Raw genomic sequence first — 18,896 nt, forward strand, 5'->3', positions numbered from 1 at the left:
TCAAATTGAGTTGATTTTAACTAACAGGGAGTCTATTCCAAAAAACAGAATTTGCTGTGAGCTGTTCAGTCAATTTATTTTATTTTATACAATCAATGACAAAAAAAGATATAAAATAAATAAAAAATCCATAAAACTAATCTTTCTAACATAGTTGAGAATCATCTTTATACAAAGTTGGGTAATAAAAATCATGAAACCTAAAACATTTATTGATAAATGAATGTTATTTCGCCATATATCCTTTTCCCCAAACTGGCCTCTTCAGGAACAACAGGGGCGAAACTGCTCCAGGTCTGCACTGCAGTCTCCACATATAGTGTTTTCTTGATTCACATATTCCGATTGGCCAACACAGTTGCAAGCAAGAACCTGCTCTCACCAGTGAGAACACACACGCCTAAAAAACACACGCGACACACACACACACACACACACACACACACACACACACACACACACACACACACACACACACAAGCTCCTTGCGTTTAGTTCAGTAACAGCGGCGTCAAGTGTCTGAGGTGAGTCGAGCAGTTTGCGGTATTTCTCCTCATATTTACACACAATCACACACACTTTATAGAGTTTGATGAAGCGACAGGCTCATTTCTGTATTGTTCTCATCGGGCTCAGCGCTACTGGAGCGTCTTTTCTGGCGTCTTCCTCCTGAAATAAACATTTAATGCAGCAGCAGCGAGCATGAGAGGAACATATGTTGAGTTCATTCACACCTGAGTGTGTGTGTGTGTGTGTGTGTGTGTGTGTGTGTGTGTGTGTGTGTGTGTGTGATTGTTTCGATGTTTGAGTGAGAACTACTGAATGTCAAGTCAAAAGTCAAAGTTTGTGTTGAGTTGAGCTGATATTTTAAAACTTGTTAGTTATTTTACATTGAGTCTATAATGAGCCACGTGAGATATTTAAAACATTTACATAAATGTTAATTTTGAAACTGGGAACATTAAATATTGCTTTGTGGTGTTTTATGATCATTGTCAGTTTCGGTACAAAGCTAATATGTTAATGATCTAATTACTTTATTACATTGAATGTAGTTATTATAAAGCTTAATTAGATTCATTTGGATATATTATATTAGCTATTTATCTGAGTGTAGTGTTTTGTATTGTGTTAATGTCACTTTGTGGTAAATTACTATCTTTTAATAGAGCACTTTTACACGATTTTAGTATCCTGAGTGGAATAATGTGTTTGTAAGAGCAAACAGTCAGAATAAAGTGAGATGATCTGCTGATGATCCTGAATGTCTTGTTGAATGAGTGTTGATAGTCTGAGGCTCATCAATATTAACAGAGCTGCTGAAAAGACTCTTTATTTAATCTCAATAGTTCCTGTTTTCACCTAATTTATTATGATGATGTCTTCACATTTTTTTCAAGAATTGACATTACATTTATTTATTCTGTTGTCTATTAGTATAAAAAACATAGTAACTGATAAATGTTTGAATTTTTTGTTTTATTTTTAGATTCTCACATTTTCCTACTGCATTTAATTATCAGAGAAGCCCCTCCCACAGCAGTCAACGTCAGTGAAGCTCCTCCCACAGCAGTCACGTCATCAGTTAAGCCCCTCCCATATCAAGCACATCATCAGTGAAGCTCCTCCCACAGCAGTCACATCATCAGTGAAGCTCCTCCCACAGCAGTTCGTCAATAAATGCTGGAATATCCCCATCAGGCTACAAGTGAAGACGAGCATCAAAGCATCAGGAAGAGCTGAAATCTGCAAAGACTGAGTTTATTAAAGAGGACAGTGAGAACACGAGTGATCCAGAACCTGCAGAATGAAACACACTGAAGATCCTGAAGAACAAAGAGGTTGGTGTTTATTACGCTATTGCACACAGTATCAACAAGCAAGCAGCATAATAAAGTGCACACTGACTGTACTATACTTCATTTTAAAACTATTTACAACCTAGTCATTTAATGGTTACACTCTAAAAAATGCTGGGTTAAAAATAACCCAAGTTGGGTTGAATATGGACTAACCCAGCAATTAGGTTGTTTTGACCCAGCGGTTGGGTTAAATGTTTGCTTAAAACAACCCAATTGATGGGTTAGTCCATTTTCAACCAAACTTGGGTTATTTTTTACCAAGCATTTTTTAGAGAGTAGGTGCACTTAACTTAATCTCTTGTTGTAGAAAAGGCCCCAAAGTTATGTTAGTGTTGCTATTATTTAGGACAGTTGACCATAATGTACTTTATGTAATAGGGTAGCAAAAGCGCACGCTGGTTTGTATACTATATCTGACGTCACGCAGTTAGTATGCAGTACGATAGAGATGATCAGTCGGTTGTCACGCAGTTAGTATTCAGTATGATAGAGATCATCGGTCGGTTGGATTATAATTGTGAGTGACATTTACCTCAGAGTGTGCGTGAATGAAAGAAGTAAGTAAATCTGCTGCATTACTCGAGATATTGTATTTCTTTGTCAGCTGTTATTTTGATATTCGATATGGATGAGAGTTAGGAGTGTAAGGGTCGCTACACGACCGTTGTGTTAATTATATCCACGTTCGCACGTTACTTTCTAGCTTCGGTCCATCAGACTGCGTCGGGTTAAATGGGTTTAGACATGTTTACTTCATTCAATACTTGATGTTATGAATGTTAAGTATTCTGTGGTTGAATAAAATATGAAGTGATGTTAAATATCATTATCTGGACCGCTATTGATGCTTTAAACAGGGTTCCCACGCTACTTGAAAGTACTTGAAAGTTCTTGCATTTCAGACACATGGATTCCAGGCCTGGAAAGTACTTGAAAACAAACATAGGTCCTTGAAAGTGCTTGAATAAAGCATTTTGTTAGAGTAGCATGGTTTTATTACAAAATATTGGCCTTCGTGCGCTGCCAAAGCCAGAACAAAACAGCATTACTGGAGGAAGCTATTTCAATATATTTCTGGTGTTCCATAAGCGTCATATAACTATCTCTCCTCTCTTCATTTCACTCTCTGGAGATTTGGCCTTAAGTGGTGTTCTGGCCGACGCACCTGAGTGAACCTGGTGATAAACCCAGAATTAGCACCTAGACTGAACGTCTACCCATTATCTTCACTTCACTTGTAGAGCAACACCAGCGGTAATTCAGGAAAAAATCTCCCAATGCTCCACGTGAAACTTCAGTCTTTTGACCTTTTACCATCGTGTCAATTCTCAATTGATTTTGATTAATATGCGCGAGGGAGGGAGAGCAAGACAGTTTGAAGACGGTGAGAGCTGCCTGTGGACTACTGTCTGTAAATAATGCAGGGAAAAAAATATCGGCGAACGCAGCAGCCTTGTATCGGCCGATACACGTAAAAATCACAAATATCGGCCCGATATATCGGCCGGCCGTTATATCGGTCTAACACTAGTCCATAGTATCGATAAGCTTGGATGTTACCGGTTCTGCTGTCGATACTAGAGACATTAACTTCTTAATCTGCGCCCCTATTTATGAGAATTTTCTGAAAACGACATGCCCAAATAAAAATGTCTGCAGCTCTTAAACCCTATGGTCTGTATCCATAAATCTGGTCTTATTTTAAACTAAACACTGGAAACTATGTTACCCCAGAGTCATAATAACTCAACGTAGTAGCAACAGAGTAAAACAAGGATAAATATATATGTAAGTGACTCACATTTTTTAATTAAAAGTCTTTTAGGGAAAAATGGATGAGACTTAAATGTTAAAGGCCTGAAAATAGCCTAAATATAAACTGAATGTCTGTGAAGACTAAGATTTTATTATTTAATATCAACATTCATAATCATTATTTAGTCAGAGTGGGTCTGAAGTGTGAGGGTTACATGGTGAGATGATCTTAAACACAGGAATATGTAGCATAAATTCTCCAATTATGCACATTTGACTGGAATTCTCTGTAAGGTAGAATTGTGTAGCAGGATGTTGTTTTCCCACTAATGCACATGACACAAGTCACAAGTTCTCCAAAAGACATATTTTGAACAATGAACAACATGTTTCTCTATGCATATGTTCAAGGGTATATTGTGCCGCGTGAAAGCACGAGGTATAGCGTAAACAACCTGTTTTTCTGATAAGACAATTCATTTCTCTGTTTAAGCACCCTATAAAAACTAGTGATCGACCGATATTGATTTTTTATTACCGATTATTTGCATGTTTATGTGCCGATAACCGATATATAGAACCAATATTTATTTATTGTGTTATTTATGTCTTTTACAATTATAGCAACAGCACTGGACTGAACAACTGAACTTTATGTAATTTTTGCAATTTCACTCCCTAACATACAGAACAAAACACACTTCTACATCAATAAGTTTGAAAGAGTGCATTTTTAAATACAGTGCACTGCAAAGTCTTTTTAACATTAATGCTGCTCCATCTTTTTATTTATAAATACAGCATATTAACAACAGGCAAAACACATTTACAAAGTCTAATGTTTTCAAATGGAGAACATAAATAAATGAGAGGTGAGTGAGTCTATCAACTCCACATAAATATAAGTATTAGTTTTAAACTACAGTTTCAAAAGGTTTATGTGTTTAATAGACTAAAGAGTGAATATTCTCTGGAATATGCAAACATTGTCAGAAAAATAAAAGAAACCACGAATACATCATAGCTATTACAGAGCCCATCTCATCTGGCACGTTATCAGATTTATTAATGTTTTAAATGCCTGACCGAGCGCTGTTTTCATGCGTTTTACACAGAATGTCTCTCGCGGAGATAGCCCTAATAATAAATTTCCACAGAGCAGTAATCATTTTGATGTTTATTATATAAATGTTATAGCAGACGTTAATATAATTTAAGGAGTTTTAAACGAGTGTGTCTTGTTAAAAGATGCTACAGTGACTAGCATGAGCATTCACCCGGTGAGTGAACGGCTGAACGCGACCTCACAAGATGACATTAAACAGAGAGAGAGGAATAAATGTGGCGCTTTTATTTCCAACATGCTCTTGTTCATGGCTGTTTTATTTCATTCATGTAAAGTTACGTCTTTATTATGACATAACGGATTACGTGACTCCTCGAGTTCGTCTCTATTTTTAGCGCCAAGTTTAAACTACATAGGCTACATAGTAGCATCTCATAACATCTTATTTGTGCATATCGCATTTGTGCAGTACTAGTTGTTATGTTAAATAAAGTTTATTAATTAAGGGATGCAAGTTATTTTACCTTTGAACTACGTTGTTGACTCATCTCCCCTCAGAAAGCAGTGCTTGAATGAAGCCGGTACTGAAATTTTGTGGGGGGGTCCTGGTCATTTCAAGGGGGATCTCATGAAAACCAACAAAAAATACAGTGGACACGGCTAATAACTGTATATTACTGCTACTAAACAACAAAAATATAAATTGCACCAAATAATTTTTTCGATTTGGTTGACTGCCTTTTTAGTTTGATGATGAATAGACTGTATAGTTTGGATTTTTCCCTTAGGTCTATAGCAGCGTAACAACTTATAGCTTACTCCTTCATTTATGGTATTGTAGCTTGTCTATAGGCTACGTGTTGTAGGCTTAGCATATTTGAGTTTTTTTTATTATAAGTTGTGTATTTGTTTATTATTATTATTATTATTAGGCTATATGTGCATATGGATTTAGAACATTTAGTTAAATGCTGTTCTCCTGTCGGGTTGTAGTCATCGTTTGGGGAGAGAAGGGCGAAATGTTTGAATTTGCATGGTGGTAAACCATTTTGTTATTTTGGCTTGTAATTTCGTTTGTTGGAAATATTAACTGAATTTAGAAATGCTTTTGAAATTAAAAACTTTGCGTTTAATAAACAAAATTAATATTGAAATGAAGACATCGTTTGGAGTGGAGCACATGCAAAATAATCTGTTCGCTGAATCCACGGCATTTGTTGGTATTGTGAGTTTACACAAATAAAAGTACAGTTTATAGTTTATCATTATTATGTCTTGAACTTATCTGTATGGCTAAAAATGATGGAGTGTGAGTTGTTTCCGCTGTCATAAAAGAAAAAATGTGTCAGCGCTTTCGTCGGACAGAGGGTTCAAGAAAACGTAGCCTATTTAGTTTCATAGTTAGCCTATGTTTAAATATTAGCCTATTATATATATATATATATATATATATATATATATATATATATATTTATATATTTATATATTTATATTAGGGATGCAACAATACAGTTAGTCCACGGTTCAATACATACCTCGGTTTTTAACCACAGTTTTCGGTTCGGTTAAATTCTGATGGCTTGTCACATCAGTTTTTTTTGCTATATTTTTCTGCAATACTCTTTCTTTATTTTACTTAAAAGAATTGAAAAACCTTACTTAAACTTAAAACTTTACTTGTAGCCTACACATTCCTAGTGTATTGTATAATATAACATAAATTATATATAAAGATTTACACTGGCAGCTGAGAGCTGTACAGCAGCATTTAAGTATGAAATTGAATTAATTAATGTAAAAATAAAACGCTACATAGACTTCACTATAAAATCTACATTGATTCTTATTAAAGCTACTGTATTAGTTTTTCAGTCAAGAGCAGTGAGTGAGTGATTTTCTCTCTTTTGTTGTTGTATTAACATTAAAGGGATAGTTCACTCAAAAATGAAAATTCTGTCATCGAGAAATGAATACAGGTTTGGAACAATATTACAGTGAGTCAATTATACAATTTTAGAGGTGAACTGTCCCTTTAAGGACAGCGTGTTCACTAGGCTGCGCTGCTGTCAATTTAAGACCTTTGTGCATCTAATATACAGACATGCCGATATTACTTTCACTTTAGACATAACTGAAAGATTATATGTGTATATATTCTGAGTATACGTTTTCTGCAAACTTCATTTTCTGAGCATGAGAGAGGCAACAGGTGTCTCCTGTTTTTTCAGCTCTTGGTGTGTGCGCAAGCACATTCCATTCTCAGGCCGTGTGTACAGAAACGCACAAACCTAGCTGTTATCATTTCTATGCGACCAGTCTGTTCCTGTTTTTTGTTACTACCAAGGACGTTCAACTGTTGAACTTATCTCTATGTATGGTGTTACTCTTCTGTTCTTATAACGGACACACACACCTAACTGTAAGGGCGTGGATGAATGGTATAAATATCACTGTCTTTTTGCTGTATCTCTGAGAGCTGCATTCTGAATAAACCATATTGACTTCATTCGTGTGGTTCGTTGACTTGCACTCTCCCAGGATTACACTCTCCTGTTTATGGAGTCAAAATAGGGCCACATATATCTGCAAAATAACACAATGTTTTGCAAACAAAAAATATGTTTTGCAAAAAAAAAAAAAGTTTTGCAAAAAAAAAAAATTATTTTGCAAAAAAAAATAGAATATTGAGAAAAAAATGCTTTTTTGCAAGTAAAAAAATAGTAATTGCAAAAGAAAAGTTACCACTGAGAGAAAAAATAAAGTTTAGCAAAGTAAAACTTGCAGCATTGACTTTGCAACACCTTTGCGCCGCTCCTTTAAATCCGCGTTTCCGTCATCCGTGCCTCTGCGGCGCAAGCTTTCCTTTGCGCTTCATTCTTCTTTGCGCCTCGCTTTGTGTCCCTGATTTGACGTGGGGGAGGGGTCAAGAGGTTGGGGTGTGTACAAGGGACGAAGGCGCGTCCTTCTCGTTACGTCAATCAATACAATCTGACTTAAATTTGGCCACTCGCCCTTGAGGCTGAGCAACTGTGCTGATCTCTCGCTGTCTCAATTAATTTGCCCAATCTCATTCACTTTCTATGCAGAGGATGATCCATCGATGTCTAGCATTCTGGTGTAAGGGTTATAAATACCCATGTTGCATGCATGCAGCTCTCAGCTATGTTAACTAACCAAACTACATCAGGAATCATTTCTTGAATCTGTCTGACACATCATCAGTGTTGGGGTAAAGTGTTACAAGTAGAGCTGGCAATTTAACTCATTAATTAAAAAAAAACACATGATTAAAAAAATTTATGCAATTAATCATGCCCAATATATTCTTGTGTTCAAAGACAGCTAGATGATATGCAGCAGAATGACACACAGAGGTCTCGAGATCCATACGGTCTGGGGCTCGCGCTGATGACGTAACGAGAAGGACGCGCCTTCGTCCCTTGTACACACCCTTGTACACACCCCAACCTCTTGACCCCTCCCCCACGTCAAATCAGGGACACAAAGCGAGGCGCAAAGAAGAATGAAGCGCAAAGGAAAGCTTGCGCCGCAGAGGCACGGATGACGGAAACGCGGATTTAAAGGAGCGGCGCAAAGGTGTTGCAAAGTCAATGCTGCAAGTTTTACTTTGCTAAACTTTATTTTTTCTCTCAGTGGTAACTTTTCTTTTGCAATTACTATTTTTTTACTTGCAAAAAAGCATTTTTTTCTCAATATTAAAATTTTTTTGCAAATTTTTTTTTTTTTTTTTGCAAAACATATTTTTTGTTTGCAAAACATTGTGTTATTTTGCAGATATATGTGGCCCTATTTTGACTCCATACCTGTTTACTGATTGCTGAGCAGAGACTGAGACACACAAAGACACAGGGAATTAAATTTCTTACAATAACCGACTGTGCTTTCGTGATTTTATATTATATTATTATATATCATATTATGATATCTATAGTGTTCCATGAGAATAGCTCTACTACTAACGGGTGATGTGAATGTATGTGTCAGTATTGGGATGGAAGCAAATTATAGAATTTGTAGAAAAATTATAATTTAAATGCAAAACCGACAATTCACAAGCATGTATTTAACCGTGAATGCCGTACCGAACGGTTCAATATTATATTGAGAATTGTGGCATCCCTAATAAATAAATAAATATATATATATATATATATATATATATATATATATATATATATATATATATATATATATATATAATATTTTTTTTATTTCATATGTTGATGATGAAAAGTGAGCAGCATAAGATAAACTTCATTATAAGATGTGCAATATGACTGGAGACTTCATTGAGTTTTGTTGAAAGCCTTTCTTTAAAGTGAATTTCATTTTCTATAAATTGTATTTTAATTTTGATCAAGGTTTCATCCACTAAATGGCTGTATATTTAATAAATAAGAAGCAAACCAAGATCGTCTGGAATGTATTGACGTGCGTAATTAACCCACTGGCCTGTTTCCGCGACCCTTGAGTAGCCTAGGCCCGTCTTTCTGTTTTTAATACATTTTTTTAATATATGTCTTAATTACAATAGGCCTATTATAGATAGGCTAGTTATGATATTTGTGGCTGCACCAGGGTCCGGCATAAGTTACGCAGGCGCAGCGACGTTCATGGGGCGTCGTAGTGTGTCACAGTGATTCTTATGTTTATATTTTTTTATATGTCGAATAAATTATTAATTATTATTGTTCTGCGTAGTTTGAAGAGAAACATTTTAAAATCTTTATCCCGGATAAATGTATTTTTTAATCAGGAAGAGGGTGGGGGGGTCAAATGGGGGGTCAAGGCGTTTTTTTAGGAGGGTCTTGAGACCCCCCCTGGCGCCGCCAGTGATTCGGTATCCGCTAGGGGTGTAACGGTACACGTATTCGTATTGAACCGTTTCGGTACAGGGCTCTCGGTTCGGTGCGCGCGTGTACCGAACGGTTATGAATGCAATATATGAATACAATCCGCTTGTTTAAAGCGCGGAACACACTTCAGTCCTAGTTCCCACATGAACATATTGAGTATTCAGTCCATTTTATCACAAAATTCAAACGATAAATGCCGTTTTAACGCTCTTTAATGTGACATGACTGATAGACGCATATCAGTTCAACTTCAAGCGGCAGCGTGCGGCGCGTGAGTGAACGCGATCAGGAAGAGATGATTGCGTTCACTGGCGCGCCGCGCGCTGCCGCTTGAGAAGGAATAAATATAAATGAATATATTAAGGTATGTTGAGGATACATTACAACTTACTGAAACGTATCATATGTTGTGTAATCACTCCATCAGTGTTTCAACCGCGGAAAGACAATAAAACATTTTGTAAACAAGGTCGTGTAGAATCACGTTTACCTCAGAAGTCATTCAGTGTCCACAGCTGTTAGTTTACAAGAGAGATTAACTCTTTCACTGAATACATGCACTATATTAGCCTATATATTCATTATATTAGCCTATATATATTTATTATATACTACTTAGCCTGTTAGTGATGTCTTGTTTATTTAATGTATGTTTAAATAAATCTGTCATGAAAATTACAGCCACTAAATGATTATATTTCAACAACAAATTGGAGAAAAAAATAATAATTAGATTTAGAAGTTAATGCAAAAACTGCCTTATGTGAAGTTTATGAGTGCTGATTTTTATATCTAAAAATAAATAGCAACTTAATTTAGGCTAATAGTTTGGGCTCTGTTGTTAATCTATAATAGCAATATGTAAGTAAGGGCTCCCTATATAGTTTACAGCATTATCTTTAAGAAACTTGTAGTTATAACTGAATTAATTTAAGGACTGACACAAATTTTTTTCATTAAACCACATAAAAATGAATAAAAAGCAATTTTGTAAAACTGCTGTACCGAATCCGTACCGAACCGTGACTTCAAAACCGAGGTACGTACCGAACCGTCAGTTTTGTGTACCGTTACACCCCTAGTATCCGCAGCTGCGTTCAGTCGCAGGTATAAACAAATCTGGATTTCTTTATTATTTCAGCTTGTTACTGTCATGAGATTATATATTTAGACATCGTCTTGGGGACGTTTATTGTAACAAAAAAAAAATATATTATAGCAGTTGTCTACTTTCTGCTATTGTTATACTCACTTTTATGTCTCTTCATTTCATATTTCTCTCTTTGAATTATTTTGATTTACTGAAAATTAGATTAATTTTCCTCTTTCATTTCAGACGTAATGGAAGAGAGTGAGGAGAGTGAAGAACTGAGTGAAGTGGAGGAGGAACATCATGTCAAACCTGGAGAAAAACCTTTGAGTCGCTCAAAGACTAAAAAGACATTTATAAAGAAAACAAGATCCAAGAAATCTTTCACCTGCACTCAGTGTGGAAAGAGTTTTATAAGGAAAGATAATCTAGAGCTTCACATGAGAGTTCACACTGGAGAGAAGCCGTACTCATGTGATCAGTGCGGGAAGAGCTTCACACAAAAACCCAATCTTATGAAACACATGATAATCCACACTGGAGAGAAGCCATTCTCATGTGATCAGTGTGGGACCAGCTTCACACTGAAAGCAAATCTTAAGAAACACATGACGATCCACTCTGGAGAGAAGCCGTTCTCATGTGATCAGTGTGGGAAGAGTTTTCCATACAAACAAAGTCTTGAGGGTCACATGAGAGTTCATGCTGGACAGAAGCCGTTCACCTGTGATCAATGCTGGAAGAGCTTCACCCAACAAATACACCTTAAAATTCACATGAGGATCCACACTGGAGAGAAGCCGCACGCATGCGATAAATGTGGGAAGAGTTTCACGACTTCATCACACCTTACAAATCACATGAGGACCCACACAGGAGAAAAGCCTTTCATGTGTGATCAGTGTGAAAAGAGATTCTCAAACAAATACACTCTTGATCATCACTTGAGAGTTCACACTGGAGAGAGACCGTTCACATGTGATCAGTGCGGGAAGAGCTTCGTGCAATCTGATAAACTTAAAAGACACATGAAAATCCACACTGGAGAGAAGCCACACGCATGTGATCAATGTGGAAGGAGCTTCCAGGAATCAGCAGACTTTAAGAAACACATGAGGATCCACACAGGAGAGAAGCTGTTCTCATGTGATCAGTGTGGGAAGAGTTTCATGGATTCAGGATACCTTAAGAGTCACATGAGGATCCACACTGGAGAGAAGCCATGCAAGTGTGATCTGTGTGAAAAGAGATTCTCAAACAAACACAATCTTGAGCTTCACATGAGGATCCACACCGGAGAGAAGCCATTCTCATGTGATCAATGCGGGAAGAGTTTCAAAGACAAAGCAAGTCTTACGCTTCACAAGAGAGTTCACACCGGAGAAAAGCCGTTCATGTGTGATCAGTGTGAAAAGACATTCGCTAGAAGACAAAATCTTAACTCTCACATGAGGATCCACACGGGGGAGAAGCCATACTCATGTAATCACTGCGGGAAAACATTTCTAGTGTCATCAAACCTAAGGAAACACCTGAGAGTTCATACGAAGGAGAAGCCATATTCATGTTCTGTGTGTGGAAAGAGTTTCTCACTGCTGCAAACTTTACAATCACATGAGAAAATACACACTGGTGTGAGAGAGTACATGTGCTTTGAGTGTGAGAAGACTTTTACTACAGCAAACAGTTTAAAACTGCACCAGAGGATTCACACTGGAGAAAAACCTTACAAGTGTTCACACTGTGACAAGAGATTCAATCTGTTAGGAAATATGAAAGCACATGAGAAGATTCACACTGGAGAGAAGCCGCACACGTGTGATCAGTGCGGGAAGAGTTTCTCTTCTAAAAGTTACCTGAACAAACACATGAGGATCCATGCAGGGGAGAAACCACTTAGTGGAGAAATCGATTCGTTTCCCAACAGCCATGATGAGTGACATTTTACATTTACATTTATGCATTTGGCAGACGCTTTTGTCCAAAGCGACTTACATTGCAGTCAAGGAACACATTTACATTTTGTCAGTTCTTGCTTTCCCTGTGAATCGAACCCAGAAAAGATTGTGATTTTTAAGTCTTTGTAATAATGTAAAAACTACAGCAATGACTGCCTACATTATATCATGCGTCTTTATCGTGTGTCTTTCATGCATGATGACAATTCAACGCGGGCTAGCAATAGGGCTGTGAGCGGAATTGAATTTTATTTATTTTTTTATTTGCTCTGGTGCTTATCAAGAATACAGAGACACTTCCAGTTTTTACATGACACAATTTTCATCACCAATAGGACGCTTGCCGTCAGATTTAACCTTGCCACGCAGGTCACACGTGCTTTAAATTTGTTTGTGCTAATCAGTTGTTCCAGAAGGTGGCGGCAGTGTTGATGGCTGATGAAGTTTCTCATAATTCAAAGTCATTCATAGTTATAGAGATTATTCTTCTCACAGTAATTTTGGTAACAGGGTTGATGAATGTGGTCAACACTGTACAGTTTGAGAATGGATTGAGATTATTTTCTTGTTGATGTCACTTCCTGATGTCATAAATTCATATGAAAGGAAGACAACCCCTAAGCCTATGTAGTTTTATAGGCTTTTATTATAATATCTCATATATCATTTGTATATATATCATGTGTTTGTATCAGTCAGAATAAAGTGAGATGATCTGCTGATGATCCTGAATGTCTTGTTGAATGAATGTTGATATTCTGAGGACCATATCAATCAATATTAACAGAATGCTTTCAACAAAAATGTTAGGATTAGCAATTTAAAGGCCCACTGAATTTTTTTAGCTTTTATTATGACGCTCCAAAACAATGACAACATTTTCATTTAGGAGATATAAGCATTCAAAATGTACAGTCTCTCACTTCCGTTAAAATGAATCACAGATTTTGATGACATCATCGCAGACTTCACCTTCTCATCAAATCTTCTGTCCAATCAAATGCTCTCTAGAGTCTGAAGTGCCGCATTATAAATAGATGCTGAAGCTGCGTCTGAAATCGGTCAGCTGTTCACACATTTACTCATTTCTACATGGTGAAAGGCACATAGCGCACTATACATGTGATAGGAAACGATTCAAACCATGTAAATAAGCTTTCAGTTGAGGCGAACGAAGTCTGGTTACACGTTAGTTTCTCAAAACGCTATTGGCTGTTTCAAAAAAGGGGAGGAGCTGTTAACAGCTGGAGCCGTTTCAGGGGAAATTACGTCAACACATTGAATAATGCTGTGCGTTTCATGGCACTTCAGTGGGCCTTTAAATAAAGCAAAAACACCTGCCAATGGGTTATTAAATTAAAATTATTACAATAGAACATAGTATATTAATAATAATAGGGAATACATACTGTTCTGAGCTGGCATGTTTTAGTCCAGATTAAAAACCTGTTTGAAATGTATTTAAGAAGGCCTGTTTAAATATTTGAAGTTGTTTGATAAACACTAAAGCGAAAACAAAAATCTGAATGGCTGTTTGAAAACGTAAATACTGGTTGCCTTTTTCTCATATATATATATATATGTAAGCAGCCAAGTCTATTACTTTAAGCAGCTGATGGCTGCTGGAAGGTGCTTGTTAATGGACGCGCTTGTTTGCATTGTTATTCACTGCAATGTCCACACCAAGTTAATATGCTTACATTGTAGATTTATTTTACTGTGACTGGTCCTCATTTCTAGTAAGCAAGAGCCCAACAAACAGTCAATAAATCCACAGTTCCAAATCCTTCACCAGTACAGATTTCCTCAGCATGGCACATAATAACAGTGTAGCATAGCTTAGCGGTCAAAAACTGTGTGCACCTTCCCTCCAGCAACACATGTCACCTAAAGGAAGGTTCCTACCTATATTCAACCACCAATTACCCAAAAGAGAGACCCCTACTGGACACACACTTACATAAGGTTTAAAATAAAGACAAAATGGCTCTTACATACCGGCCCCTAATTGGGATGAATCAAACATACCAATTCCCAACACATAACAAAGAGCCACACATAAATACAAATAGTGATACTTATCACAAAACCCCTTAGCCCACGGACTCGTGTAAAAAACAAAGCTTCGCTACAGGCCTGTCTATCACACTGGTTTTAGTTTGTAAACGGACAGAGCGAACCAACCCCTTTGTGTCAGGGAATGTTTCCAAAACTCTTCCGAGTGGCCAGGAACCTCGAGGTGCTGTTGGATCCATAATAGTCACAATGTCCCCAGGCTTGAGGCTATTCTTAGTTTTATTCCATTTCTGCCTCTCCTGCAGCAAAGGTAAGTATTCTCTGACCCATCTCTTCCAAAAGAGATCAGAAATGTATTGGACCTGTCTCCACCTTCTTTTTATGTACAAATCATGTGCATCAAACAATCCAGGAGATAATGTCGGTTTTCCTTTCAGCAACAGAATATGATTAGGGGTCAGAGCTTCAAGATCCATTGGATCATCAGACAATTTGGTGATTGGTCGATCATTTAAGATGGCCTCAACTTCACACAAAACTGTATGAAAACCATCGTCATCAAGCATCTGCTGTTGGAGAACTGCAGTGAGGATTTTCCTCAACATGCGGATGACTCGCTCCCAAACCCCACCATAATGGGACCCAGCAGGAGGATTGAAACTCCACTTAATGCCCTTCTGGCATAAAACTCCTTGAATGTTAGCCTGATTCAATGATGCAAGTGCCTCCTTAAGTTCTCTCTTTGCCCCAATGAAATTTGTACCATTATCTGATAGAAGATGCTCCACTTGTCCTCTTCTACTAATAAATCGGCGCAGAGCATTAATACAGGCATCTGTGTCAAGAGAAGTAGCCAATTCAAGGTGAACTGCTCTGCTGGCCAAACAGGTGAAGATGACACCATAACGCTTCGCTGTGCCTCTTCCCTTCTTCACCACTATTGGTCCAAAATAGTCAACACCCGTGTTGGTAAATGGTGGATGGTCCGGCAGAATCCTCTCCTTGGGTAGGTCAGCCATCTTCTGCCCCATCATCCGGCCATTATATCTTTTACAGAAACAACATTCTGCTATGACCTTTCTGACAGCTGAGGTAGCGCCTGTAATCCAATACCTCCTTCTTAATGTAGACAACATGTGGTTACGCCCACTATGGCCAAGCTGTTGATGTAAATCCTTCAGTATGAGGGTAGACACATGCTGATCTTTAGCTAGGAGTAATGGATATTTTGTGTCTTCTGGTAAAGAGCCTCGTGTCAGCCGCCCTCCGACTCTCAAAAGCCCATCATCCAACCATGGGTCCAACTTATAAATGGTACTCTGCTTGCTTACTATATCCTTTCCAGAAGACAAAGCAGCGATCTCCTCAGGGAATCTTTGCTATTGGCAGTAGCAAATTATAGCCAGCTCAGCTTCCATATGATCTTCTGCTGACAAGGTTTGTCCTCCTGTTGCACTTTTAACCATCCGCCTCTTTTGTACCAAGGCACTCTGCTTGTTGGCATCAGCATTATCTGACTCCATCCTCTTGAGAGTTCTTCTCAACAATAATATCCTCTTCAACCTAAGCAACCAGGCAACTGCTACTCGAAGCTTCCTCCAATCTGAAAAGTAAGCCATCAGCCAATCTGTACCCCTCAGTGAACCTTGAGTAGTTACCACATTTACAACAGCTTCTTTCTTAACCTCGAGGTCATCAACCCATGCTGCAGTGTGCACAAGATTTTTGGGCCAATCCTCTTCTGCTTTGTACAGAAACTTGGGACCTTCTATCCATCGGCTTTTCTTAATAAAATCTCCAACTCTCCTTCCTCTGGATGCATCATCAGCTGGGTTCTCCTTTGAGCCAACATATCGCCACTGTGATGTCTTTGTGCCTTCTCTGATAATAGAGACTCTGTTTGCAACGAAAGTATGAAAGCGCTTGTCCTCATTCACAACATACTTGAGCACTGATGTGCTGTCTGTCCAAAAGACAGATTCTTGCAACTGGAGTCTCAGCTCTTTCTTTAACATCAGGTCAACACGAACAGCAAGCACAGCAGCAGTTAACTCCAAACGGGGAACAGTGATGACCTTTAAAGGTGTTACTCTGGCTTTGCCCATGAGGAAGGCAACATGAATGTCACCGTTGCTATTCTGGATTCTAAGGTAAGTGACCGAACCATACCCCTGTTCGCTTGCGTCTGAAAAATTATGAAGCTGAGCATTTACGCAAGACCCACAGCTTATGGGCTTAACGCATCTCTCAACTTTAAATTCAGACAGTGCATTCAGCTCCTTCAACCACCTTGTCCAGTCACGCAAAATGTCGTAGGGCACAGTCTCATCCCATCCTACATTCCTCCGACATAACTCCTGTAGCATGATCTTAGCAGGTAACACAACTGGTGCCAAAAACCCAAGTGGATCGTATACTGAGCTGGAAACAGACAACATCCCACGTCTTGTGCAGGACTTCTCCTGGACCTCCATTTTGAACTTAAAGGAGTCAGTTTCCGCACACCACAGCAATCCAAGTGCTCTCTCAACAGGCAGGCTGTCCCTGTCCAGATCCAGCTCCTTCCACTCTTTGGCTCGGTGCTCCTCGGGAATGGTTTGCAGGACAGTGCGCTTGTTGCTACTCCATTTTGTCAGAGTGAAACCTCCTCGTTGACAAAGAATGGAAAGGTCATTAACTAAACAAACCGCTTCATCTTCAGAAGCCACACTCTTAAGGCAATCATCTACATAGAAGTTTTCTTTGAGAGTTTGAACAACCTCTTCTCGGAACGCAGATTGATGATCATCTGCTGTTTTTCTCAAAGCAAAGGCAGCACAACTCGGAGAGGAGACAGCCCCGAAGAGATGGACAGTCATGCGAAACACTGCCACTTCCTTTGTAAAATCTCCGTTCTGCCACCACAAAAAACGGATAAAGTCCCGGTCCTCTTCTGCCACCCGGACCTGATGAAACATTGATTGAATGTCACCCATGACCGCTACAGACTCCTGCCTAAACCTCAAGAGGACTCCAATCAATGTGCTTGTGAAATTGGGACCTTGTAAAAGGACTTGATTCAAAGATGTTCCATTGAATGCAGCACCACAATCAAAAACCACCCTCAAGTTCCTCTTCTTGGGATGACGTACACCATGGTGAGGAATGTACCACACCTTTCCGCTCTCACATTTAAGCTGATGTGTGGGCACTTGCTCTGCATATCCCCTTTTGATCATTTCATTTACAAATGATACATACTCCTGATAAAACTGATCATCTCTCTGAAGTCTCCTCTTCAATCCAAGTAACCGCTGTTTTGCCACAGAGAAATTGTTAGGAAGATACACATTTTCTTTTTTAAATGGTAACTTCAAGGTATAATGGTTGTCCTGAAGCTTGGCAGAACTCTCTGCAATCTCCAAAAATCTAATATCCTCTCTTGACAATCCTTGCTCTTCTGCAGCTCTTTCATTGAAGTCATGGTTGTATTGTTTAAACAACATCTCTTCCAATCTACACACTGAAATCCTGTTAACCACTGCAGAACAGTCTTCAGCCTCAAAGCTACCTGAATGCAAAGGACCATTAATAACCCAACCTAATGCCGTTCTCATAGCATAAGGGCCATCCCCATGGCTGTTTATGACTTCCCAAGGCTCTAACATCTTAGGAGCGTTGTTTCCAATCAACAAATCAACGTTAGCCATTATGCGAGGAACTTTAACCTTTGCCAGGTAAGGCCACTTAGACAAATCTCCTTTAGACACAATGTTGTCAGAACTTACAGGCATTTGTTTCTGTGTGAGCGTTTGTGGAAGCTGATAGAAGATGTTACCATCAATACCAGACACTTCCAAACCTGAGAGTGCATATGCTGATACAACTCTTTCCTGTCCCATTGTTTGTAACAGAAACTGAGTTCCTCTACCAGAAAGATTAAGCCGCTGCATAAGACTTTCAGTACAAAAGGTCGCAGAACTGCCAGGATCCAGGAATGCATACGTCTGGATTATCTGATCTCCTTTACTGGCCTTGACTTGAACTGGTAAGATAGAAAGCAGACAGCGATCCTTTCCGGCCCCTGTATGACCACATGTTTCGGCAGATCCTACAAACTTGCATGCCTCCGCCTCCTCTGAACTGGCCATATATCTGTCAACATGAAGCACAGTGGGATGGTGCCGACTACATATCTTACAAGTCAACCGCTTGCCACAATTACGACTCATGTGCCCAGCACTTAAGCAACCAAAGCAAAGCTCTTTCTCCTTTAGAAAGTCCATCTTTTCC

The 18,896-nt window shown here is 38.5% G+C and overlaps 1 protein-coding gene across 3 annotated transcripts; it reads left to right on the plus strand.

The window, feature by feature from the left end:
• Positions 1–388: 388 nt before the first annotated feature.
• LOC307126441 (uncharacterized protein) lies at positions 389–13,338 on the plus strand. Of its 3 annotated transcripts, XM_079816949.1 has the most exons (4): positions 463–524; positions 1,490–1,841; positions 8,022–8,280; positions 10,897–13,332. In XM_079816949.1, exon 4 carries the CDS (start codon positions 10,902–10,904, stop codon positions 12,588–12,590), a length of 1,689 nt encoding a protein of 562 aa, XP_079673075.1. In that variant the 5' UTR covers positions 463–524; positions 1,490–1,841; positions 8,022–8,280; positions 10,897–10,901; the 3' UTR covers positions 12,591–13,332. The 3 variants fall into 3 exon arrangements, with proteins under 3 accessions (XP_079673074.1, XP_079673073.1, XP_079673075.1); XM_079816948.1 differs by lacking the exon at positions 8,022–8,280 and having other exon boundaries at positions 389–524; positions 1,524–1,841; positions 10,897–13,338; XM_079816947.1 differs by lacking the exon at positions 8,022–8,280 and having other exon boundaries at positions 395–524; positions 10,897–13,338.
• The last annotated feature ends 5,558 nt before the right edge of the window (positions 13,339–18,896 follow it).

Source organism: Gobio gobio, assembly GCF_949357685.1.
Source record: "Gobio gobio genome assembly, chromosome: 1".
In the NCBI taxonomy this organism is placed as follows: Eukaryota; Metazoa; Chordata; class Actinopteri; order Cypriniformes; family Gobionidae; genus Gobio; species Gobio gobio.

Bases quoted from the DNA above. Each gene is read 5' to 3' on its own strand.
- LOC307126441 (XM_079816948.1), top strand. From the start codon at position 1,808: ATGAAACACACTGAAGATCCTGAAGAACAAAGAG. The intron at 1,842-10,896 runs GTTGGTGTTTAT...CTTTCATTTCAG, and splicing joins AGATCCTGAAGAACAAAGAG to ACGTAATGGAAGAGAGTGAG.